This window comes from Physeter macrocephalus, chromosome 14 (genome assembly GCF_002837175.3).
Source record: "Physeter macrocephalus isolate SW-GA chromosome 14, ASM283717v5, whole genome shotgun sequence".
Lineage (NCBI taxonomy): Eukaryota > Metazoa > Chordata > Mammalia > Artiodactyla > Physeteridae > Physeter > Physeter macrocephalus.
The window spans coordinates 44,157,991-44,183,559 of record NC_041227.1 but is presented as its reverse complement, the minus strand read 5'-3'; the positions used below and the strand labels follow the sequence as shown (position 1 = coordinate 44,183,559).

Below are 25,569 nucleotides of genomic sequence, written 5' to 3'. Positions count from 1 at the left end.
TCTTGGGGACTGTAACCAAGTAAAGTAACCATCTAGCAGTTTTCATGTAAAAATCTTTAATCACCTCCTTTCTTATTTCTAAAAGAAGCCTGATATACAGATCTTTTCTATCTGTATATTAAGAGCTTAAAATTAAGAGCTTAAAATTACTACCCTTGCTGAACCTTGAAGACATTATGCTATGTGAAGTAAGACAGTCACAAAAAGACAAATAGTGTTTGATTCCAGTTACACGAGATGCCTAAAGTCAAGTCATAGAGAAAGGAGAAGGGTGGTCGCCAGGGGCTGGGAGGAGAGGGATGGGGAGTCAGGGGTTAAATTAAAGGGTTACAATATGGGAGGATGCGGACATTCTGGAGATGATGGTGGTCATGGCTGCCCAATGTGAAAGCCCCTAACACCTTTGAATCTTACACTTAAAAATGGTTAAAGTGGTAAATTTTATGCTATGTGTATTTTGCCACAGTTTAAAAAAAATTTTTTTTTTTTAATCTAGAAAAAAAAAATGACCAACCTTGGGGAGTTTTAGTGAGACTGCCCTCTTACTGCGGAGCTAAGCCCAAGTAATTTCAGTATCTGGCCTCTTACCGTATTTTCCAGGAGGAAAACCTTCCTTCCATAGAAGAGTTAGCCCGTCAGATCGAAGATGAGGAAATTAACCTGCCCGAGAAGCCCAAGAATTACCTCAAAAGAGTTTTCCAGGAAACCATCTACAGGCCTCTGGTGGAGAAGAGCATCCTTGACTATCTGCACTATAATCATTACCACCTGCCCATGTACGCGTGGCCGGGCATCATTTAGCGGTGGCCACGGCCTCCACTTGATTGCTTCCACGCGTGTCGTTCCGGGAAGTGCTCCGTAGAAGCAGGAAACCTCTCTGAAGCCTGGCTGGACCGCCAGGCACCGTCGTGGTTCCGTCCTTTCTTTTCCGTGTCCACCGATGCCTGTGGTTTCCTATCGTCCCAGTAGGTGGCGCACGGCGGTGCGTCTCGATTCTGGGGCAGGGAGACGCTTTACCAACACCAGGCGTGTTCCTGGGCAGAATAACCCATTTTAGCAATAAAATGAGACCGTACTGTGTAAAACTTGTTTTTTACGTTGGTCGTGGTTCTGTTTGATTTCCTGAGAAGTCCTGCCGCCAACGCTGTTAGTCCTTTACATGTTTACCCGGTCATACTCGTGGGCGATAAAAAAGAAAATCGTGTGCCCAGGATGGAAAATGAGTAAAACAGATGACAGGAAATTATCTCTGTAATTTAACATCAGAAGGACTGATTGCACAGACAAGTTTACAGGAACTTTTGAAACGAGGAGGCTGCTCTCACGGCCCCTGTATTTCTACTTCCTGTTCCAGATCAGGAGCATAAATGCACCAAAAAACTGGAAGATCAGCTCAGGTTCACACACAGGTTTTAGACTAGAAAACGGTGGTGGGAAATTAATCTAGGTCATTTCCTTTGGCCCTCAGCGCTGTTGCTTTGCATTGGCCCCCTCTGGTACCTGTCACCTGTAATGTGAGTCAGTAGCCCTCTTTCTTGTAAATAAAGCAAATTAAGTGCCTAGCACAAAATATGGATTCAGAAACAACACATAAGACTGTTTTCATTTATTTGAATCTCTTTTAAGCAGATAGTGTGACACAATTTGTGTCCGAATTTTTGACCAGTAGGGCTTAAAAGTGGCTTTCATGGACAGAATTACAGTTTTCGTTCTTTTTTTTTTTTTTTGGCATTTATGTTAATATTTAGCAAAAGTTGGCTCAATTACAATGACTACACAGTAATTTGGAGGATGTCTTAGTTGGCATTACAGAATTATCCACCCATTAACAAACTGATACCTCTCAAAAATAAAATGGTTTTGGAACACTAGACTCTGATTTTTCTAAGGCAGGCAAAAGCAAGCAATAAACTCCATTAATTCCTGCACACGTATGTTTTACACAAGCACATGGGTCATTCAGAGGGAGGGCCCAGCTCCCACCATATGGTACAAACTGTGTAACTCTTGTGGAGAACAATTGCTACTGGTCCCCTCTTCAAACTGCAAGCCCAACACATATGGAACCATATTTCAGGGCCTGCAAATGAGTCAGCTCAAGAAACTCTCCTTCCCCCACCCCCTTCCTCTGAGAGGCCCTGGATTAAATTCATCAGCAAATGGAGTGAGTTTCTGTGACAGGCCCTGGGACCTTGGGTGGAGATTAACAGTACAACCAGTTAGAGGATCAACAGTTACGATTTCTGTGACTAAGTACTACCGTTAAAAAGCTGCTGGTCACATAAAAGTGACCCCATATGATAGTGCCAACCTTAATATCAAATCATGCATACACTTTATAGTAAGTTTTCCTTTGCTGCCTTTTTAAAAGTAGTCTTGGGCCCCCATAGGTATCATGGCAGATTTGAAAATGTCTAGAATATAATTTAGTCTACATAGTGTATCGGAGAAAGTTACTGATCATTGTCCTATATTCAGAAAGTGAGTCATTTCCTGAATCTAGGCAGGAATTTTAGCATATATGTGCAGACAAGCATTTTGTCACTAAGGAACCACTTTCCTAATAAGAGACGTACCCAAGAGTTGTTGATCATAGCTTGAAACTGGCTGTTTTAAGGGCTTTAGGAAATTAAAGATATTTATTCCTCAGTGATGATGAATCCTGGCAGAAGAAAGGGCTTCAGAAAGACCAAGATTCGGACTTCTCTTGGGGAGCCCTGGCAATGCTTCTGTAAGAGACATGAGTGCCAGGAAGTCCCCAAGCATTTCAGCGTGTGCTGCTCAGCAGGGAGTCTTGAACTCTAAACCCAATCTTACTGACAGGAAAACACCAAAGTTAAATTTCCCACGTTGTATTCCCCCCAAATCACATGTAACAACCATGCCTCACAGTTGCCTCTAATGATTTTCTGACATAAGTCGGTTTTTACTAGCACGTGGCCACCTCCTTCCCCAAAATGGCTCCTGAGATGCCACCGAAATATCCCAGGAAGGCGAGAGAAAAAGAGAAGATGATGTGGGAGAGGAAAGAGAACACTGTACGGAGAAAATGTGAAGCCAGCCAATCAATATTTACCCTCAGAAGAGGGTACGTGTGTGTATCTGTGTCTGTGTCTGCGCGTGAGAGAGCGCGCGCGCACACGGGTGCACGGCTGAGTGTTAGCCAAGGAGCAGGGAGAGGGGCTCGAAAGTCGTCGTGAGCGAGGAGCTGTTGATTGTTTTCTGGTTGAGAGAAGAGGTGATGATAAGGCTGGGATACAGTGCGCGCCGGGCCGGGCGGAGCGACAGCTGTATGCTAATACTCGCAGAAACCAGCCTCCGCGTCCCCCATTAAAGCAGGCGGCCAGGAGGCCACACATCACTGAACAAATAGGCTCTCTCTAGACAAATAAAATAACACACGTTGGCCTGCGGGGAGTGGGGAGAGCCAGAGGGGGAGAGGAGCGGGAGGAGAGGGAGGGAGGGGGAGGGAGGGGAGGAGGAGGGAGGGGAGGGGGGAGAGGGAGACCCTGAAGGAGAGAGGATGGACGGGGAGAGAGGGGAGGGGAGACGAGGTGATGGGGGGCAGGGAGGGGGGGGGGGGGGGGGGAGGGGAGGGGGGGGGGGGGGGGGGGGGGGAGACGAGGGGATGGGGGGCAGGGAGGGAGACCAGGGAAAAGAATGAGAGGGACAGTCCCAGGGGGAGAGGGTCGGGGGTGGGCGAGACCGTGAGGAGGAGAGAGATGGGGGAGTGAAACATGCGAAGAGAGAGGGAGAGGTGGGACGGGGTGGGCAGAGAGGGGCAGGGGAGAAAGAAGGGAGCGCCCGGGAAGGAGGAAAGGAGGGGTGGGGGAGGGAAGGTGGGAGAGAGAAGGAGGCGGGGAGGCCAGAGAAGGAGGGCGAGAGGAGGAACACGGACACCTAAACCCAATAGCAGCAGCAGGACGGACGGAGTGGGGTGGGGGTGGGGGGGGACAGAGGCCCAGGCGGACAGCGCGCTCCTCCAGCCCCCGGGCGCCTGGCTGCCTCTCCGTCCGCCCCCCGGGGCTGGCGAGGACTGGGGACGTTCGGAGTCGCCGTGGCCTTTCTGGTCAATTTTGCTGGGGCTTCGTCGCTGCCTTTCCTGCGACTGGGGCGCGCGGGGAGCCGGGCCGCCCCTCACAGGTGGGAGCCGCCCCCTGCGCGCCCCACGATCGGGGCCCTCCCAGCTTTTCCCGGCCTCATCCTCTGCTTAGGACTTTCCCACACTTCCTGGCTTCTCCTTCGCCCGCTTTGGCCAACATCGCCCTTCCCGTCGCCCGGCCCGGGGACCGTCCGGCCCGCCTCCCCTGCCCGGCCCGCGACAGTCCCACCCGAGGCGAAAACAAACAGCCCCGAGGGCACTTCAAGGAGCGTGCGGAGGCCCGACGGCACACTCGGGAGGATGAAAGGGGCGGCCGGCCACCCCGTGGGCCCCGGCGAATAATGGGCGCGCGGCAGATTGCCGGGGGCACTTGAAACTCGAGGGGAGGGAACTGCTGGAGCGCGGTCCCTCCCCGCGCCCGGCGGACGGCGCTGCCTCGCGGATTCGCCCTCGTCCGCCCTCTTTCATGCGCTCTCCTTTTGTGTGGAATTATTTAAACGGGAGATCCATGGCAGCTTTATGCTAATATGCCGAACAAAGGCGACGGCCCGCCGGCGGGGGCCCGGAAGGTGCCTGGAGGCCTGAGCGGGAAGGGCGGGGAGGCAGCGGGCTGCGCGTGGCTCTCGCGTGCCCCGGGGCCAGACACGGCCGCCCCTCATTCCTGCAAACACAAAGCCTCTCCGGCTCGGGCCGGCGCGCGCGGCGCACGGGGAGCTGGGCCCCTCCAGGACCTGACGGCGGGCTCTGCGCCTGGAACGCGCGATCCAGGCCCGGCCGTGGCTCGCGGGCCCGGAGGGCCTCTGCAAATCCGGCAGAGGCGTCCGCAGCCGGCCCGGCACGGCGCTGGGGGCGCTGACTACTCCCTCTCGCGCCTCCCGAGCGTCTCCAAACGCGCCACGCGCCGCGGGGTGAGACTGCGGACCCTCCCGTCCTCTCCTCTTAGGAGCTTAGGGGCTGCCTAGTCCCGGCGACATCCCACAGGGCAATTCCTAAGCCGAAATTCCTCGCTCTAGCGCTTATCTCCAAGCTTTGCGCTTCCAGCAACTCCCTGGCGCTAAACTCGGGAGCCAGGGGTCACAGTGAACCCCACTGCGTTCCCCGACGGCAACCTAGGACTCCAGGACAGGAGAGCTTAGCGCGGCCGCGGCCTCCAACTCTGCAGCCGTCAGAGGAAGAATCCACTGCGGGGTCCGCAAGGACGAGAGGCGAAGAGGCCTCTGGATTTTTCCCAAGCGCCGGCCAGCACCCCACAGGAAGGGGAGGAGTCGCTTGGGGCCTGGGAAGGACAGTTCGGGACCCTGCCTGGGATCCTTCTGCTCGCCGCCTCCCGTGAAACTCCCCAGGAGGGGGCAAGTCAGCGCTCAGTGTTTCCCCAGCCCAACTCCACGCGGCCCCTATCCGGAATCGCAGTGCGCAAAGGCCCGCCGCCACGGCGCAGCGTGGTAGCGCTTCGCTCTCTTCCAAGAGGAAGGCAAATATCTCGACTCACTGTCCAAATGCCCGTGGGCGGGCAGGTTCTGAGAAATAAAATCACGCAGAAGACGCAAACCCACGGCCCGGTGCAAGGGTGCACGTCCTTGGAGGTTGCCGGTGTGTGCGTGTGCGCAGCCTAATTCTTCCTCAGCCCTGGGTTATGAAATTAGTTTCTAATACTCGGACCTTTCAAGTTTCCATTTGTTTTTGACGGTACCTGTCTGAAAGCAGATTTCATTTTAGCTGGCAAGACTAGAAACCACAAAGAAAAAGAAATGGATCCATTGAATCTCAGTATTTCAATAGTGTTCAATAGATTCTCTTGGCTTAATTCAGAGCCCTGTTTGAATTCGCTGCATTCAGGCAGGGGTTTTGTTTTGTTTTGTTTTGTTTTTTGCCTCCCACCCCCGCCCTCTTTACAATAATGGGTGTTGTTATTTTTAAAGGATTCACAAGGTGACTAACTCTCCCTGTTATCTGTTGAATGAAAGGAGTGTTACACATGTAAGACCAAATACCCCGCCGTCAGTTGGGGATGGCAGGCTGAGCCCCCGCCCTATTATTCCACAATCCAGATGGGATTCGTGATTAGAAAATAAAATTGGCCAAAGCTGTCCCGGAATCCCTTTCCCACTTCTAATTTCATCAGCAGTATCAATCAGCGCTCAAAAGAGCAAGGAAATAACATCAGTTACTTTTAGACTGAAAGATATATATAAATTTTAGATAAACTCATTTTAGAATTTCTAACTATTTTCAGGACTAGCATTCATCGTGGTTAGCATTTTTAAAACGAGGATGAGAGTTTTCAAAATATATTCCATTATGTGTATTCTTGTCTTCAGTCTTTGAGTTAAAAAAGAAATTACAAACATAAAATCACCAAATATTTTCCCCTTGATTAGTCAACTTAATTAACCCTTTGATTAACTAATTCTAACAACTTATTACTCATGTGGACTCTTTTTTTTTTAATCTTTCATTTCCACGCCAGGGTATTTTCACAGGGAAAATCCAAAACAATGAAATACCTTCAGTGGAATCAAACGTAAGCAAAACTCAGCAAAGTCTATCTGAGTGCACAGAGCTTTTCAGAAAAGTGTCCGTTTCCTTCTCTTTCAATAAAGTGACATTTTCTTCACAACATATGACATTTTCTGTGGTTTTGCAATTTGTTCCCTAGTGATGGGCGATCGGGGCCGCTACGCACTCTTGGGGTTCTGCCCCCATCCCCCGGAGATTCTGCCTTTTGTGTTTCCTTGGGGCAGGGCTGGGAAGAGGTTGGAGGCAAAGGGCCCGGTCTGGGGTCCAATCGGGGTGGCGGGGCTGGGGGGTGGATTTTCACTGTTGTCTTTTCCTGGTGACACCGGGGGGGGGGGGGAGGGGGACTGTCCTCTCCGAGGCCGCAGCCTGCCTCAGAGGACAGATTGCCCCCCTCTCCCCCCGGCCGGCAGCACGCGCCTCTTTTGAGTCCAGATTGGCCGCGACCGGCGCTCAATAGCGGGAGGTTAATTTCCTTCACAAAGGTGAAGGGGGCACGGCTCCGGGGGGCCCCGCGCCCAGACAGGCGGCCCCTTTATTCCGCAGCGCCTTGATTGGAGCCCTTGATTTAGCATCTGATGTCAACCGACAGACAAAATGCCCGCTCGGAATGAAAATGCATGAGGCCGCGCAAGGAGAGCGGAAACCAACTTCACTGGGGCGCACGCGGCTGGCCGCGCGTTTCGGGCTTTGGCCAAGTCCACCCGAATCAATCCGGCCCTGGGCGGCGCGGAGGCTCCGAGCAGCCTGAACCGGGCCCCTCCAACGATGCCAATCCCGGAGCCTCCGGGAACTTAAAAAAAAAAAAAAAGTTGTTCAGAAATTCAAGGTTTTGGGAACACAGCCCAGCCTGCCCCCTCCCCCATCCAGCGCTGCGTCTGCTGGCGATTGAAGAAGTGAGGTGCCAACTGTTTCTCAAACTCGAGAGAAACCTTCCCAAGGCCCGAGAGTGCGCGGCGGCTGCGGACACAAACATCGCCCTCAGCTGCAGCCAGAAGGCCAGACCCTCCACCCAAACCTGGAACTCCAGGGTCCCATTTTCGCTTAGACCCTGGGTCCCCCGGCCCATCAGTCCGAGGCCCGGGCGGGGCTCTGGGCGGCCCGGGCTTTGCAACTATTTTCGATTCCGGATTATTTCCCAAACACCAGGAGGAGTTCCTGCGCCTCCCCCAACCCCACTCCCGCCCCGGCCGCCTAGCTCAGATCTCCCCCGCGCCTGCTGCTGCCCAGCGCCGCCCCTACCCAATCAGCGAGCACAACTTGCCCCTCCGCTTCGGCTCGCGGATTGAACCCTCCTGACATATTTGGGGCCATTCTTCTCCTTTGTGGCTATTTTGCTCGCGACCCGCGGGTAATCCCAGCGCGGGAGGGGGGCGAGCATTGTCGTGCTGATGGACGGGCCCATTTGGCGGCTCCGCGCCCCCGGGAGGAGAGACACAAAGCCCAGGCACGTGCGCCTCCCCATAGAGGAGCAGCAGACCGTGAAGGGAGGCGGGGCCGGGCGTGTGCCTGGGCCGGGCGGGGCGGTGGCGCCGGGCGGGGCGGCGGCGAGGCGCGCGCGCGCGGGGGCCCCGCGCCCTCAGGTACATCTGCTGCACCTACCGGGCGACCCCCGAGTCCCGGCCCCCTCTTGGCCGCCGCGTCGCCCTCCCAACCCGACCGGGCGGAGGAGCTGCGGGCACGCTGATTGGCTCCGGGGGAAGCGGGAGGCGAGAACAATGGCCCCCTCCCCCAGTTAAAAGGGAGCGGCTCCCGGGCCCGGGGACAGGGACGCGCGTGCAGGGCGCAGGGCCGGGCCGAGCCGCCGCCGGCGCCACGCGAGTCCCGCCGCCGTCGCCGCCGCGCCCGGGCCATGGGCCGGGGGCACTGAGGGCCGCCAGGGCCGAGCGCGAAGGTGGGACCGAGCCAGCGCCTCGCCCTCGCCCTCGCGCCGCGCCAACATGCCCCGCGGCTTCCTGGTGAAGCGCAGCAAGAAGTCCACGCCCGTGTCCTACCGGGTCCGCGGCGGCGAGGACGGCGACCGCGCGCTGCTGCTCTCGCCGGGCTGCGGGGGCGCCCGCGCCTCGCCCCCGGCGCCGAGCCCCGGGCCGGGTCCTCTGCCGCCGCCGCCCGCCGAGCGCGCCCATGCGGCGCTCGCCGCCGCGCTCGCCTGCGCGCCGGGCCCGCCGCCACCCCCGCCGGGGCCGCGGGCCGCGCACTTCGGCAACCCCGAGGCCGCGCATCCCGCGCCGCTCTACAGCCCCACGCGGCCCGTGAGCCGCGAGCACGAGAAGCACAAATACTTCGAGCGCAGCTTCAACCTCGGCTCGCCCGTCTCGGCTGAGTCCTTCCCCACGCCCGCCGCGCTGCTCGTTGGAGGCGGCGGCGGCGGCGGGGCCAATGGCGCGGGCGGCGGCGGCACCTGCGGCGGCGACCCGCTGCTCTTCGCGCCCGCCGAGCTCAAGATGGGCACGGCGTTCTCGGCGGGCGCCGAGGCGGCCCGCGGCCCGGGGCCCGGCCCCCCGCTACCCCCCGCCGCCTCCCTGCGGCCCCCAGGCAAGCGACCCGCGCCCCCCGCCGCCGCCGCCGCCGCCGAGCCGCCCGCCAAGGTAGCCAAGGCCCCAGGCGCCAAGAAGCCCAAAGCCATCCGCAAGCTGCACTTCGAGGACGAGGTGACCACGTCGCCCGTGCTGGGGCTCAAGATCAAGGAAGGCCCGGTGGAGGCGCCGCGGGGCCGCGCGGGGAGCGCGGCACGGCCGCTGGGCGAGTTCATCTGCCAGCTCTGCAAGGAGGAGTACGCCGACCCGTTTGCGCTGGCGCAGCACAAGTGCTCGCGCATCGTGCGCGTGGAGTACCGCTGCCCCGAGTGCGCCAAGGTCTTCAGCTGCCCGGCCAACCTGGCCTCGCACCGCCGCTGGCACAAACCGCGGCCTGCGCCCGCCGCCGCCCGCGCGTCCGAGCCCGAAACCGCTGCCAGGGCTGAGGTACGGGAGGCGACGGGCGGCGGCAGCGACCGCGACACGCCGAGCCCCGGCGGCGTGTCCGAGTCGGGCTCGGAGGACGGGCTCTACGAGTGCCACCACTGCGCCAAGAAGTTCCGCCGCCAGGCCTATCTGCGCAAGCACCTGCTGGCGCACCACCAGGCGCTGCAGGCCAAGGGCGCGCCGCCGGCGCCCCCCGCCGAGGACCTACTGGCCTTGTACCCCGGGCCCGACGAGAAGGCGCCCCAGGAGGCGGCCGGCGACGGCGAGGCGGCCGGCGTGCTGGGCCTGAGTGCGTCCGCCGAGTGCCACCTGTGCCCAGTGTGCGGGGAGACGTTCCCCAGCAAGGGCGCCCAGGAGCGCCACCTGCGCCTGCTGCACGCCGCCCAGGTGTTCCCCTGCAAGTACTGCCCGGCCACCTTCTACAGCTCGCCCGGCCTCACGCGGCACATCAACAAGTGCCACCCATCCGAGAACAGACAAGTGATCCTCCTGCAGGTGCCCGTGCGTCCGGCCTGCTAGAGCGCGCCCTCCACCCCGGCCCCCCGAACCGTGCCTTCGCTTGGAGACCCACGAAGAGAGCGCGCCCCGACCCCGCGTCCGCGCCGGGGGCACCCACCCCCGGTGAAAGTGTCGTCTCCGCTTCTCTCGGTGTAGCGTGACGGTAACCCCGATCCTCTCGTTGTGACTCCTTTTGGACCCCTCGCCCCCTTTGCGTTGTGTCCCCTTCCCCGCCATGGCGCAACAGGAGCCAATCTCTTTTTGTCCAAGGGAGAAAAGCTGTACGCGTTTGTCTCGTGGTTGGAAGCCTCCCCTTGTCCCCTTCCCCGCCATGGCGCAACAGGAGCCAATCTCTTTTTGTCCAAGGGAGAAAAGCTGTACGCGTTTGTCTCGTGGTTGGAAGCCTCCCCTTGGAGGGGAGATGTTTTTCTTGCTAGTATTCTCTGTGTTCATGGTCTAGAAACGCGGTTTGCTCTCGCCTACCAATCTCTGCTCTCTATGTATGTAGCGTACGGGTTGTTTTGGGTGAATCTTGAGGAATAAATGCCTTTATATTTCACAGGCTGTAAATTGAACTTCCCACACGATTAGCTTTATTATGGCTTGTGAACTGCTGGAGTCTGGCTTTACCTTTTTGTATGTGAACAAATCAAATTGCTTAAAAAAGAGTTTTCTTTAGTCTAGCCACAAATGCCTTGAACTGTTGTCTGTTTGGGATTGTTTTTGGGGGGGAGGGAAGGGAATTTTCAGAAGATGCTGTAGAAACTGCCTCAATATTTCACGTAAGACTTTTCAGTTTGATCATCTTTGGTGAGGTAGGACTATATGAGTTCCCTCTAAATGTATATGTTGATTTATGAGTAATTGTTATTTATTCTTTATTTATTTATATTAATTATGAAGATTATGATATTATTTGATTGCAGATTTTTTTTGGTGCGCTTTCCCCCCACCCCCGCCACTCTTGACATTTCACTGTGCATTTTAGAAGAGAGCCTTTTTCTAAAGGGATCTGTTAAAAGTTTTAACTTTTATACCTATCTGAGCGAATTACAGACAACCTACCATTTTATTCTGCTTGGAGCGCCCCCAGGGCCCTCGTACAAACGACAGCTCTTACTTTTAAATGCAATCTCTTTTCTACATACATTATTTTCTTAATTGTTAGCTATTTATAGAAAGCTTCAATAGAACTGTTTCAACTGTATAACTATTTACTATTCAAATAAAATATTTTCAAAGTCAAAGTAAGGTGGACTTATTTCTGCATCACGTGGTTTCCACAAGGATTTAAAATAGAGCTTCCAATGATTTCTTAAATGTGTGTCTATTGTTTATTAAGAAAACCCGCCACCATCACTAGGATCGTGGATTTTTTAGAGCTGAGCCCGAGCTGCCAGATTCTGCCCTTCTGGCACTTCAAGGGTATAGGCTCAAAACAGCTAAACTGGAGCCAAAGGCTTGTTAGGGGTCCTTAGGAATGTACTGGAAGGTGGGGGTTAGAAGGGAAGCTGTGCAAATCTTCTTCAGAGAAATCTAGATAAATGTCCACACAAACCTATCCTTTTAACCAAGGGGATATAAGAACACCACTTTAATTTAGCAGATCCTTCATTTCCTGACAGTCTGGGGCCGTAATTCCTCCAGTAAAATGGGTAATTTCTGATCCTTAAGTAACAACTAGGTGAAAGTAGAAACGATTTTATGGTCAGATTTTCAAAACAAGGGAAGCAGACCAATTCTCTTTTGGATGCAACAGAAGTTAAGCAACTGGGTTTGGGGTAAGGGCTCAGAAATAATTTTCCAATCAGGTAGCAGTCCATTTTTGGGGAAAAAACTGGAACACCATCTGTTTGGGGTATTAAATTTAATAACGGTAATTACAGCGTTTTCCGTTATGTGTCACAAAGCTCTTTGAAGAACAGTCCTGACACACACCAGTTAATATTTAGAGTTGTTTTCCTCTGCCTTTGGAACACTTGATCACGGAGCCGAGCTAAACATCACGATTGTGTACGCCCTTCCCTTCCTGGTGTGTGTTTGCTTCTTTTCTCCTGTGGCACACTAAATCTAAGATTTGCCCAGCAAAGGGATTTTAGAAATCTGTACAGTAGGAGCTGCATTTCCAAAAGGTGTAGCCGGCGTGATGGTGGGAAGGGCAGTACGTGAGAAACTAGGAAGGAAAATGTGACGAAAGAGATCGTTTTCAGATTTTGAGCCTAAAGTTTTATGTGGGAAAGGGTTTACTAAAAGGCTCAGCTGCCAGGACGGTGGAGTATTCCTCCCTTTGTGAGGGTCTTGAAATAGACTCAATAACAATGAAGGAGCAGCCAGCACAGGTAAGTTGCCTCCAGGACAAACTGCCCCTTCTCTTATTATTTTTATTATTTACCAGTTTGGAAAATACAAGAAGACAGAAGCTTGGTGCAGCACAACATGAAAGCATAAGGACAAAGCTGTGTTTGTAACATCCTGAAAAGTTGGAATGAAACAAAGAAAAATTCAGATTTGTGGCCTGATGATTGTTCCCTCTAAGCAATAATGTGAGACTTTTAAAAGGTTCTCTCTGAATTACACCTCAAAATAAAAGATCCTGCATCCCGAGGGTCAGCGTATGCTCTATGCCAATAAAAAGTATCCTTAAAAACCTGGTGGTTGGCCTGCAGGGATGTCGTCTTGGCATCTATGTTTGGCTTACTTTTTCTTGTCCAGAATCATAAATCATAAACCCTAATGTCCATCTTCATGATGGTCAATAAGATTTGGTGGTTTGCAAATGTGCTCTTTCATCCCCTGTGGAAATTTATTTCGATTGACCAAATATACCTTTTCTCAAAAAGAAACCAAAATTTCATTTATATGAGATACTAAGTGAAATCATATAGTGAAGGGAGCACATTGAAGGTGACTAAAACGTATAGAAGCAATAGAAAACCTTGGCCAATTTGTTTCAAAGTAATGCAATGTGAGTCAGCAGAATATTCCACAGGAAAGAAATCAGATTCTCTCTTTTTTTCTCCCTCCCTGGATAACAAATTCCCAAGAGCTCCTATTATAAAATATCAAGTGGAAATGCACCCACCTTCTTCACAAGCGTGCAAAGGATGTGGAGGACATTCCCCTGCGTCTGAGGCTGCTCCAAACTTGGATGCCCACGGGTGGAAACCGGCCACGCGGGGACGTTTTGCACAGAGTTCAGCCTGGGTAAGGGGGGTGGGGTCCGAGGCCTGCCCTGGGGGCGCTGTTCCTTCCGTGTAACACCATCGCCACAGGCGATCCCTGGGCCCTTTGGCTTCACCCCGGGAGCCCAGGTCACACGGTGGAGGCGGCTGAGCCAGGGTGACACGCGGAGCGAGGCCCAGCCTGAACAGCTGCGCATGATGACAGCGCCGTGGTGCAGAGCAGAGCAAGGCTGGAGGCTGGCTGCACTCTGGCCCCTCGGTGGCACATGTGGGTGTACTGGGGTGCCCTGCAGAGACCTGGCTGCACAAGGTTGGGCCGGGCAATGCCAGTCACCGGGCTCCTCTTGCCCAGTGTGTCTGCACCCAGAGGCCGCCGGTGAGGGGCCCGGTCCTCACGTGCCACCATTGCTCTGCAGGAGGCTCCCTGGGGCAGCCGTCTCCTTCCACCAGCCACCCCTCCATCCCCTTGGACTTCATTCCACAGCCATCCACAACATCTCCAAGACTAAGGAAGCAGAAGAATCTCTTAACAGTCCTATATGACATCATAGGAATTCTTCACCCACCCAATATCTTGTGGAAGGGAAAGGTCTAGAAGCAGCTTGGGCAACTCCAGGGCTTCCTGCAGGCCTGTCTCCTCATCTCTAAACCAGAGGGAATGGGCTTCTGGGAGACACGGTGAGACACTGGAGAGGACTTCCTAGACTGTGAGAGGAAAGGCAGTCAGGACCCCAAAGGGAGCAGGTAGGAGAAAAGCTCCATCTGGGGAGTGTGTCCTATGGTGTTTAGGATTAGTTATAAACCCACTGGCCTGTGGCAGGCAGGCTTTGAGCAGAACTTGCTGTCTTTTTGCAGAAGGGACGTTTTGGTCTTGTGGAGAAGTTTTCTGGCAAATAGACCCTAGTGTATGGGGTCAGATTGTCATCCACACATACTGTGTGTGTGCCACCCATGTAGCCTGTTACAGGGCCAGGTGAAGTTATAGTCTTTTGGTGGCTAGGCTAGAGAAAGCTGTGTGTATGGCAGTTAAAAGCCCGTGCTGTGGGATTTAGAGAAGATCAAGCAAGAAACTGACTTGTAGAGAGAGACCCACGAGGTAGCAAAACACACCAGAGTGAGAGGATCAACTGAACAGCACCAAGCAAGGATGCTGGTTCCATTGGACTGCCGAGGTGGGACCAAGGCATGGAGTACAATATGGCGGTCCAGAGACACTTAGGATTCTAATCCTAAATCCTGGAAACATCCAAATCATGTTTTGGCAATATAACCTGAAAGTAAGAGCCTGAGAATCCCATTGGGTGGAGAAAGAAGCAGCCTAATCATCTTCAAGTTATACATATCTTGTATGGTGAAGCTTAGTGTGTCTTTATGACCAACCTGCAGCATCAAACAACCCATACTCATGGGGAAAGCCTGGGATATGCATCACTCCTGCATTGTAATATGGCGACTGGCTCTATCAGGCTCGTCGGCATCACAGAGAGCAGTTCGGATGTGAAGCCTGGTCACAGGACTCACAAGAATGTCCCCACCAAGTGGCCCTAGGAGAAAGAAGTAGTCCCAGACACCCAGATGAGAAGGCCACCCTCTGAAGGGCTGCTCCTCGTCCTGGCAATTTCTCCCATCCCCCTGGCCCCTCAGTCGACCAAGGCTCCCTGGGGAGGCCAGGGACCTTGAATCCACAGGAAGAAGGGGCCAGAGAAGAGAGCACCCACCTGCCCAAGGATTTCCAGGAAGAGGGAAATCTTTTTTCACCAGGAGAACTAGGGAACTCCTGAGGTTGCTAAGGAAAGCTAAACAATTTCCAGTGGGTTCATCAGCATCTCCTTGCCTTGTGTAAACAACCAGCTACAGGTTTTGGTGTCATCAAGGCAATTTCCCACTCAAGAGGATTTTCTGAAGACAAATGCGTCCCGTTTCTCTGGACAGTTAGGAGGAACTGCAGGGGTAATTACTAGGAGCCAGACTGGGTCTTAAAAGTGACCGAGCCTGATGGGAGGTATGACGGACCCTCCTGGTGAAGGGGAACTGATTTCTCAGGGTTGCGTGAGAGAAACACCTTGGCTCCCACGTTGACCACTCCCCGCTGGTTTCGGGGCATCATGAAGGCCTGATATGCTTCTTAGAATCACTGAACATTTTTGAGCATCTGATCTGAAGTCAGTTACCATATTTTCACTGACCCAAATACACATCCCTTCATCTCTTAAACCCCAGCTGTCATCATTTGTCTGCGACACACTTTTTATCATTGTGGGCTTGTTCTATCGCATCTGGAAAGTGGAATGTTGAGGACAGGCTTGCTTCCTCTGGCAGCATATATGGTAAGCAGATGGCTTGTGGGGTAAACGTGTTCATATTTGTCTTGTTTGAAGATTTCTAGACTGTATGGTCTTCTTGGTGGAATTTCCACCCAAAGCATCAATATCCATGTTTTTTCTTCAGCTCATCGCATAAGCTCACACTCCTGAGATAAACTGGTCTTAGAATATTCTCCATATTGAAGTGATACCTATACAGTGTTTACCACCAGTCAGAGCACATTCAAGAGCATGATTATTGAGATCCAGTGTTTCACACATCATACGCTGTGCATTTTCACCAACGTCTTTAAGAAGCTTGTCCACACCATTTGCATTCATGGTTCACCTGTAGTGCCTCCCCTTCATCAGAACCCAGGTGTTCACTGTTCCCTCCACTTGGCTTAAACCAGTAGCCTGAGCATTGCCCCAGGGGAAACAGTAATGGCAGAAACTTCCCCCTGATTCCACCCCTCTCCTCCTTCACTCATCAAAGAAGGCCCTTGTATTTGAAGACAACATCTGTTCCATCTGTTGTTCGGGATAGGAGCCTTGATGCAATGCCCCTTCTCAAACACCACAGCCAGGTGACGGTCACACCTGACGGTGACGGGATGGACCAAGTGAGCCAGGAGGTTATTGTCTGTGGGATCTGATAGGAGATGGAGGAGGCGTTAGGGCACGGAAGGCTTCACAGGACGCTCTTTCTACGGGAGAAAGAAAATTAGGCTAGAATTTCCTCTGAACACAAAGGACAGAAAAGCCTGGGGAATTTGGGCTGAAACACACGTGTACAATATTGTTGTTGAAAAGCTCGTAACACCAATGGATGGCCATTCTTTTCTACTGCGATCTGTCCTACTGTATTATGTAAGATGAGTCTTTACCATTTTAGAATACAGCTACAAAGGGGTTATTATTAGGTGATAGGCAGAAACCGACAGGAATAAGGTACATGAAAATGATGTAATTAAGAACTGTCCGGCATAAAAGGAGATGGACGAATCGCCATCTCTGGGTGTCTAAATCTGAACAGAACCATCTTAGAGCTCATCAACTATTTTACACCACAAAGGAACATACTCTTTTTTCACTCGTCTCTTGAAAAGAAGACCTTTATTGATCCTTTGAACACTATTATTATCCTTGATATCTTCTTGAAGGTTTTCACATGAAAATTTTAAATCATTTTAGTGAAACACTTATTACATAATTAAGACTTCAGATTTGCATACCCAAAACTTTTTGCTCTGTTAACCAGAGAGAAAATCATGAACTTTCCCCTTTGTATTTTCAAAATGTGATAATCGATATTAAAGAGAACCCAAAATATAATTAACCACATATTACACCATCTGGCCTTCTTTGTTGCAGCAACTGTGATTTTATCTTCTAAGTTTATACTGAGAATCCAGAATTATTGCCACCGTTGCAGTATTTCACCATCTCTATCATTGTAACAGAAAAGGCTAAACCAGAGGTTGGCAAGCTAAGGCCCATGGCCAAATCTAGCCCTGAGCCTGATTTTGTAAATAAAGTTTTATTGGAGCATAGCCACGTGCATTTACTTACTTACTGTCTATGGCTACTTTCATACTGAAGTGGCAGAATTTAGTCATGAACGTAGAAATTATACGGCCCACAAAATCTAAAATATTTATTATTGGGCCCTTTATAGAAAAAGTTTACCGAGCCTCAGGGCTAGACAATAAAATCGTGTGGCTTTATAGATCGTGAAGATTTAAAGAAAATATTGTATAGATCGCCCACATTCCTGCCCTTGATGAGATGGAAACTTGGTCCTTAGGAAAACCTGTGCTTTTCTCAGTTGTGTGGTGAGTGCCACAAACTCCAGGACTCAGCACACATACTCCTGAAAATTGCAAAACTGAGTCCTACAGATTTTCACAGGTGTTACCGTCTCAGGCACCACTTTAAAAGCCCTGATCATTTAAATGAGAATGTTAGCTAAGTAGGAAGCTGCCTCCAAATGGTGTTATTCATACTGTTTGTCATGTCAACTGCAGCGGTTCTCAGGCCATAGGAACAACTTCCAACCTGTTAGGCCATTCACAGAAATCTAAATGGAAGAAGCAGCGTCTCCTGGTTTGAACGTTGTTTTCTTCACTGCAACGGTGGCTGCATTTACCAAGTGAAATCACAACTGTTCAGCTGAATCGTAAGAGATTGCCATATTTGTAGGTAAAATGAAAAGTTTAATATCAACAAGTTTGCATGGTTCTACCTAACCTTTCAAGGACTTTTGGTAACTATTAGCTTAACAATTGAATTAAAGAGAAGACAACTTTAATTCAGCATTGATCAGTTTTGAAATAATATGAATTCAAAAGCAACAAGCACCTTTCTGACGTCTCCCGACCTCATTCAATATTGCAAATATTTGAGCATTGGGGGCATGTAGATCAATATCCAGCAGGGAGAAGTCAGCTCTGATTTGAAGTTTCCAACCTAGAATGTAAGTTGGTGCAGCCACTGTGGAAACAGTATGGAGGTTCCTCAGAAAACTAAAAATAGAATTAACGTAAGATCCAGCAGTCCCACTCCTGGGCATATATTTGGACAAAACTGTAATTCAAAAAGATACATGTACTCCCTATGTTCATAGCAGCACTATTCACAATAGCCAAGGCATGAAAACAACCTAAATGTCCATCAGCAGATGAATGGAAAAAAAGATGTACGGTAATGGAATATTACTCAGCCATAAAACGAACAAAATAACGCCATTTGCAGCAACATGGATGGACCTGGAGATTATCATACTAAGCGAAGTAAGTCAGGAAGAGAAAGACAAATACTGTACAATATCACTTATATGTGGAATCTAAAATCTGACCCAAATGAACCTATCTACAAAACAGAAACAGACTCACAGACATAGAGAACAGACTTGTGTTTGCCGAAGGGTGGGGGCAGGCAGGGATGATGGAGTGTGAGTTTGGGATAAGCAGATGCAAAACTAGTGCATATAAGATGGATAAACAACAAGGTCCTACTGTACAGCACAGGGAACTGTATTCAATATCCTATGATAAACCATAATGGAAAAGAATATTTTTTAAAAGTATGCATATATATGTATAACTGAATCACTTTGCTGTACAGCAGTAATTAACACAATATTATAAATCAACTATACTTCAATTTTAAAAAAATTTTAAAAAGAAGTTCCCAATCTCTTCTTGAAATTTTTTCTAGGGCAGGTTTCTGACCCAGTCTCACAAGTGAGTCAGTTATGGCAACAACAGTGGAGAACTTGTACTTTTCTAGCATGTATTTTTCAGAGCCTTGTTACTCAAAGTGTGGGCCACCAACCTGTAGCATCTGTATCCCTGGGGGCTGGTTAGAAATGCAGAATTGCAGACTGCACTGCAGACCTACCAGATGAGAAGAATCTGCATTTTCACAAGATCCTCGGGGGGCCTGTGTGCCTGCTGGTGTTTAATGTGCGTTGGTGGAGTTTGGGGGTCTCCATCACACACAGAGTGTTCCCAGCTGTTGCCGCCAACAGGAAGTTTGGCCTGAGAAGAGTTGACGGCTTGAAGTCTTAACCAGAGGCCCCTAACCCTGACTAATGATGGATTGATTTGTAACAATACTATCAGTGAAAAGTCGTTGAGCCCTTATCACTGACATGAATTACTCGCTGATTTCTCACAATTACTCTGTGAGGCTATATTTATTGATGGGGAAACGGAAGGCCCTAAGAGGTGACATGACCAGGAAGTGCGGAAATTTAGTTGAGAGCAAGGACACTGGTTCATAGAGATAAACCCTCGGGGGTAGGGAGGCGGGGGGTGGGGGGGTGGGGGGGGGGGGCAGATGTGCCCGTGTGGGAGAATTCAACTGGAGAGTAAAATGCAAGAGTCTTGACTCCATCTCCTGGTCAAGGGGCTACCTAGGCACGGAGCGTGATGTGACAGCATAAGGACATATATGGTTCTAATCCCAAATCGTGGAAACAACGGATTTGTGTTTTGGCAATCTGACTCCAAAATAACAGCCTGAAAATTCCACCCGGTGAGAGGGAGAGAGAGAAGCCGAGCATGTCATCCTTTCAAGTCACCTCCTATCTTGTCCATTGGAGAAATTGCTGATTTCTATACTGCCCAACCTGCAAGCTCAAATAACTGATACTCCTCAGACACAGGTGAAGGTAGCCCTCCACGACGGTAACTAAGGCTATCACGCTGGCATGATCGCGGTACCAAATTCGCAGCTTCTGGACCATTTTCACTTTGCTTTAACGTGCTCCAGGTGCAAACCGTAAGACGGTGAAACGCATGAGTCCCTTGTGAAGGATGGAGGCTGAAGCAGCACCTCAGCGAAGACATCACCCAGCGCCAGCACGCCCCAGCCGTCTCCGCTCCGCCTCTAAAAGCACTTGGTTGTGGAAACCACTTACGAGTTGACACCTGCAGGCAAGTTAACAGGCCAGCGCAGAACCATGGCAACCGGCAAGAGCGAGAGAAGGAAAAATCCCTGAGCCCAGGACGCCAGGCATCCCTGCTCAGCCTCAAGCAAGGGCGACACCCAGGCTGGGGAAAGAGGGGCCGGTCCAACCCCGAATCCGAGACCCACAGTTGAGTCACCGTGAAGTGGCGGATTCTGATCTCACTAGCAGGCCCCGGCCTCGATCCTTGTTTCTCGGAGGTGGCCGTGGGGAAGGCCCAGCGCCCTGGTGTGAGCTGCGGTGGGACTTGTCTGGCAGGGTGAGTTGGGTGTTGTTCCTGGCTCTTTTAGCCCCAAAGTCTGACCGTGCGGCACCCCCGGCACAGTCTGTGAGATAGTCAAGAGCCCTGAGTAGATTACTTCCTTCAGCTGGCCGGGGTGCATCTGGCCATCCGCATCCAAGTACCGCCCACGCTGCTGTGGAGATTGTGTTATTCAGGTCAAGTGCTGGTGAGAACTTGTTCATGATCATTGTTATTTGAAGTTCTTTGATCTCCATCAGCTCCATCCGCTGGATGGGAGGGAATACTGATTTAAAATTGTGTAGAATGTTAATGCCCGCTGATGTAGGTTTTAAAAATATTTCTGCAAACTTCTTTGATGCACCTTCCGCTGAGAGGTGGAATCTGGGTCCCTCCCTTGAAGCTGAGCAGACCTTTGTGACTGCTTCCTTGAATCAAATGCAGTGGGAGTGACACTGTGTGACTCTGAGACCAGGAGAGGAAAGGGCAGCAGCTTCTCCCTGGGGAGCCTTTGGTGCTCACGGACTCCAAGCTATGGGGAAGCCCAAGCTGCACACAGAGGCCACACGCAGGTGCTGGGCTGACGGCCCGAGATGAGATCCCAGTCACCAGCCAGGATCGACCCCAGACACACGGGGGGGAGGTGAGCCCCTGACTCTGGTCCCTCCATCGCCTGGGAACACCTGCGTGAGAGAGCCCAGGGCAGAGCAGCCCATCACCCCAGAACCATGAGAGAGTAATAAAGTGATCGTTGTTTTAAGTCACTAAGTTTTAAGGTGATGTGTTGTACAGCAGCAGATAACTGGAATACACCTTTCATTTTTAGAGCATTGTCTGGTTTCCAGGTGCTTGAATGTGTTTTTTCTATTTGGTCTTCCCATCACCTCTGTATGGAAAGTATTCAGATTCACTAATCTGGACGTGAGGAAAATGCTGGTGAAGGTTGAATGCCTTGCCCTACATCACAAGGCTCATTGTCTGAGACATAGGGAGACCAGAACCGGGGTCTCTGGCTCCCTGGTCCAGCAGTCTGCCTGTGTAGTGATGTGGTCAGGGTCCAGAGGAATGGGGCCATCATCATCTCACCCATGGCGCCATTTAAAGCACCATCAGGATGTGTCCTATGTACGCGCCTTCTGTACATTAGCATCTTCCAAACAAACACCCACTAGGTCAATGTCTCAGTTACCACAATGGTGGAACAACAAATCACCCCAAAACTTAGTGGCTTAGAACAACAATAGTCATTTATTATATTTCATTGTTTCAGTGGGTCAGGAATTCAGAAGCAGCCCGGCTGGGTGGTTCTGGCTTGGGGTCCCTCATGAAGTTACCATTAGATGTCACCTGGGGCTGTAGTCAAGTGAGGGCTCGATGGACTGGAGGGTTCACTTCCAGAATGGCCACGGTTGTCGGTCTCCCCAGCACTGCCCGAGTGTCCTCCCCTCACCGTGCCTTTCTCCAGAGTAAGCCGTCCAAGGGGCCAAGGTGGAAGCTGCAATATTTTATGATCTGAACTTGGGAGACTCACACCATCACTTGTACTGTGTTCTCTTGGTCCCCCTGGTCCACTCTGAATCAGTGTGGGAGAGACCACACAGGGTGTGATCACTAGGGGTGATGGTCCCTGGGGCCATCTTTGAGGCTGGCCACCACGGTCAGTATTATTACCCTAATTCACAGGTTAGGGTGAATTAGGGTAATAATAAATCTTGAGGAAGCAAGAGTCAGAAAGGTTGGGATTCCAGGGCTCGAGGTCACGCAGGGAGCATGCAGCAGGAATGTGAAGGCAGTGCTGTCTGACTCCCAGGCTCGTATTCCTCTCCATCTACAATAAAAGGTGAATTCATGGTGTGTTTTGATGCATATATGTTAGTATTTTCAGGAACATCTTCAAAGTCAGGACATTCCTTGGAGCGCCATCATGGAAGGAAACATGGGGCGTGTGGGGGGCAGCAAGCCGGAGGGAGGCCTCACTTTCTTTAGTCAGTAAAGGCCTCATTTTATCGCCGCTGAAATCCTGCCTTTTACCTGGGTGCCCCCTTTAAAACAACGTTTCCTTTTCTTAAGCAGGTGGGTAACTTAATGAGTTCCCTCCTGCAAACATGGGAAGACACTGGTCTCCGCTTCGCTTTTTTATAGACCTCCCAAAGCTGACGTTATAGAATTCTAAAATGACCAAATAGTCTATTAGGGCTAAAATTACGTCTACTTTCTTTTTTAATTTTAATTTTTTGCATACTTTACATTTTTTACTTGAAAAAATAGTGAACACTAAGAGCTAACTATGAAAAAGTATGTTTTGCTACAAACTTAATTACATAAAAGCTCATAAAAACTGAGAAGAAAAACATAAAGATGATTGTAACAGATTAATAGAAGAAGTAAATGCACAATTCACAAATATGGACCTATAGTTAGTAAAGAAATGTGAGAAAATATTTAGCTCCACTAAAAATCAATAGGAAGCTAAAGATAAAATAATTTTATAAAATTCACAAAGAAATTACATCTACCTTCTGCCTCAGTAATTTCACATTTGGGAATTTAACTTACAGAAATAAAAGCAGTGGCTATATGTTAACTGTAAGGTGAGGTGGTGTTGATCACAGGTGCACTTGTTATAACAAACATTGGAGACCACCCACATGTCCACAGATGGCTGAGTAAAGAAAGGTGTGTCTACACTAAGGAATAATATGCAACTATTTGTTCTTAATTAATTAATTATTATTATTATTATTTTGCTGCATTGGGTCTTCACTGCTGCGCGGGCTTTCTCTAGTTGCGGCGAGCGGGGGCTACTCTTCGTTGCGGTGCACGGGCTTCTCATTGTGGTGGCTTCTCTTGCTGCGGAACATGGGCTCTAGGCGTACCAGCTTCCGTAGTTGCGGTACGCGGGCTCAGTAGCTGTGGCTCGTGGGCTCTAGAGCGCAGGCTCAGTAGTTGAGGCGCACGGGCTTAGCTGCTCCGCGGCATGTGGAATCTTCCCGGACCAGGGCTCGAACCCGTGTCCCCTGCATTGGCAGGAAGATTCTTAACCACTGCGCCGCCAGGGAAGTCCCGCAACTATTAAAAGGGTAAATTAAGGGAGGGGTGCCCATGACATATTGCAAAGCTTAAAGAGAAAGCTACAGAATGATGTGTGTTGTCAACTGCTATTTCTGTAAAAAAGGAAAGCCTGTGTCTTTGCATTAATCTGCAGAGAATCTGTTTATTGATCGGGGGTTTGACGGGCGGCGGGCAGATGTTTAGTTTTAGAAGGAAAAAAGTATAGAACTCACGGTGTAAAGTATAAATCTCTACTTTGGCTATTTCATTAAAATCTCAATGCTGATCAGTAATCAATCTTCCTTGATTAAGAGAAGCCACCGTTTTGCATTTTCTTCCCAGCACTGCCCTCTCCTTCAGGGGGAACAGAGGCAGGCCTTCCTTTTCCCGGTGCCTAAAATGAAGATGCCACAATTTCCCTGGAGGAAGGGGCTGGACGTAGCTGTTTCCAGGGGCCCATAATCAGCCATCAACATGGAGGACAAGACCAGGTGACGGTTTTTAAAGGGAGGGGGAGGTGATGCCATTCACGTGCCACCCTCGCTGGTTCCAAGTGTTGGGGGCGCGTGGCGGGGGGAGAGCTTTGCTGAGGGCGCTCTGCCTGCTGGGAGGGAGGGAGGCCTGCTGGATGCTCTCTGCCTGCACTTAGCCCAGCGGCCTTTTCTGAGGGAATATTGATCACAAGTGCTCACCACCTCTGCCATCGGAGCAGCAGAGGGCAGTCCCCGAGTATTCACGGAAAAAAGCTTTTCTTTGCCAGGCTCTTTTCCGAAGTCAGAAAGATCCTTTCAGGAGCTCTAATAGCAAGCCCCTGCCCACTTCACACCCGCCCGAGAGCCACACTCCAATTTTCAGGCCCCCAGGACCCCGCTTCAAGGTGGAAGCTGGTAAGCGTGACCTCTTTAGAGAAAAGATTCTCCGTCAAACCCAACACGTGTCTTGCTAGAGAGTGAGGGGGGACCTATAAGTAAGTGGTAGATGGAAAATTACACCGGGACGAACAGGGAACTGTATTCTTGTCCCAGACAGAATCTATTCATTTTTTTTTCTTTATTTCCTAAAATAATGTTAACAATAGAATTTTGATCACATATACAATGTCATCTGATATTTGTGGTGGGAATATTTTGGTTTGAACGTTTAAAAAAAGAATCTAGTCAGTGTTTTTATATCTGACATGGTCCAGAAGGGAGCCTGCTGAGAATTCCTAATTTTTTGTTTTTTTTTTTCCTTGGCTGCAACGTGCAACTTGTGGGATCTTAGTTCCCCGACCGGGGATCGAACCCGCGCCCTCGGCAGTGAAAGCACAGAGTCCTAACCAATGGGCCGCCAGGGAGGATTCCTAATTTCTCTCTTGTTCTGTAAGAGGCAGAATCTTCCAGACAAATATTTCTTACCATGACAGCTGGTTATAAATTCTCACCCCTTTCATCTCATCCAGTTTAACATAGGCTAGCGGAGACTTAGGTAGCAGAAGTATTTTTCTTTCTTTCTTTCTTTATTTTTAAAAATTTATTTATTTATTTTTGGCTGTGTTGGGTCTTCGTTTCTGTGCGAGGGCTTTCTCTAGTTGCGGCAAGCGGGGGCCACTCTTCATCGTGCTGCGCGGGCCTCTCACTATCGCAGCCTCTCTTGTTGCGGAGCACAGGCTCCAGATGCGCAGGCTCAGTAGTTGTGGCTCACGGGCCTAGTTGCTCCGCGGCATGTGGGATCTTCCCAGACCAGGGCTCGAACCCGTGTCCCCTGCATTGGCAGGCAGATTCTCAACCACTGCGCCACCAGGGAAGCCCAGTATTTTTCAATTAAAATGTTTACAACAAAAAAGAGGTAATCTCCAATTCCAGAAAATTCTTTAATATTACTCAGAAAGTATCATTTCAGAGCTCCTGCTGCTTTGTTGCTGCTGTTGGATTGTAGTGGAGGGCAAATTGGAGAGCATTTGATTTGGGCAAGAGAGTATTCTTATGATTATAGATGCCCCTGACTCCCTGGGGTGTCAGCTGGCCATGCTTTGTTATCTGGGGCAGGAGGTGTGGCTGGAGCCCAGTACAAAGAACCTCTGATGTAGGTCTTGGGAGCAGGCTTCTTTCCACTGCACTCGAGGGCCACCCAAAGGGCATGTGAGGCCATTGATGTGTCTTTCCCTCCTTTCCCTTGAACTCCTGAACATAGAACTTTTTTCAGGAGACAGTGAACAGAAAATGTTGGCCAAATTTCCCCAAGTGCTCAGTGACTCTGAGA

The 25,569-nt window shown here is 50.8% G+C and overlaps 2 protein-coding genes across 2 annotated transcripts in view; both read left to right on the top strand.

Annotated features, from left to right (window-relative positions):
• The window catches only part of CFAP61 (cilia and flagella associated protein 61), a 259,559-nt gene extending 258,493 nt beyond the window's left edge, over window positions 1–1,066 (top strand). Inside the window, exon 26 of the mRNA XM_028500039.1 lies at window positions 601–1,066. Within this exon, the coding sequence (XP_028355840.1) occupies window positions 601–801 (201 nt within the window). The 3' untranslated portion in view covers window positions 802–1,066. The remainder of the gene's footprint in view (window positions 1–600) is intronic.
• A 7,490-nt stretch (window positions 1,067–8,556) lies between these two features.
• On the top strand, window positions 8,557–10,098 carry INSM1 (INSM transcriptional repressor 1). The gene has a single exon (XM_024123299.1). It carries the CDS (start codon window positions 8,557–8,559, stop codon window positions 10,096–10,098), a length of 1,542 nt encoding a protein of 513 aa, XP_023979067.1.
• The last annotated feature ends 15,471 nt before the right edge of the window (window positions 10,099–25,569 follow it).

Coding starts and splice junctions, on each gene's coding strand:
- INSM1 (XM_024123299.1), top strand. CDS start 8,557: ATGCCCCGCGGCTTCCTGGTGAAGCGCAGCAAGAAGTCCACGCCCGTG.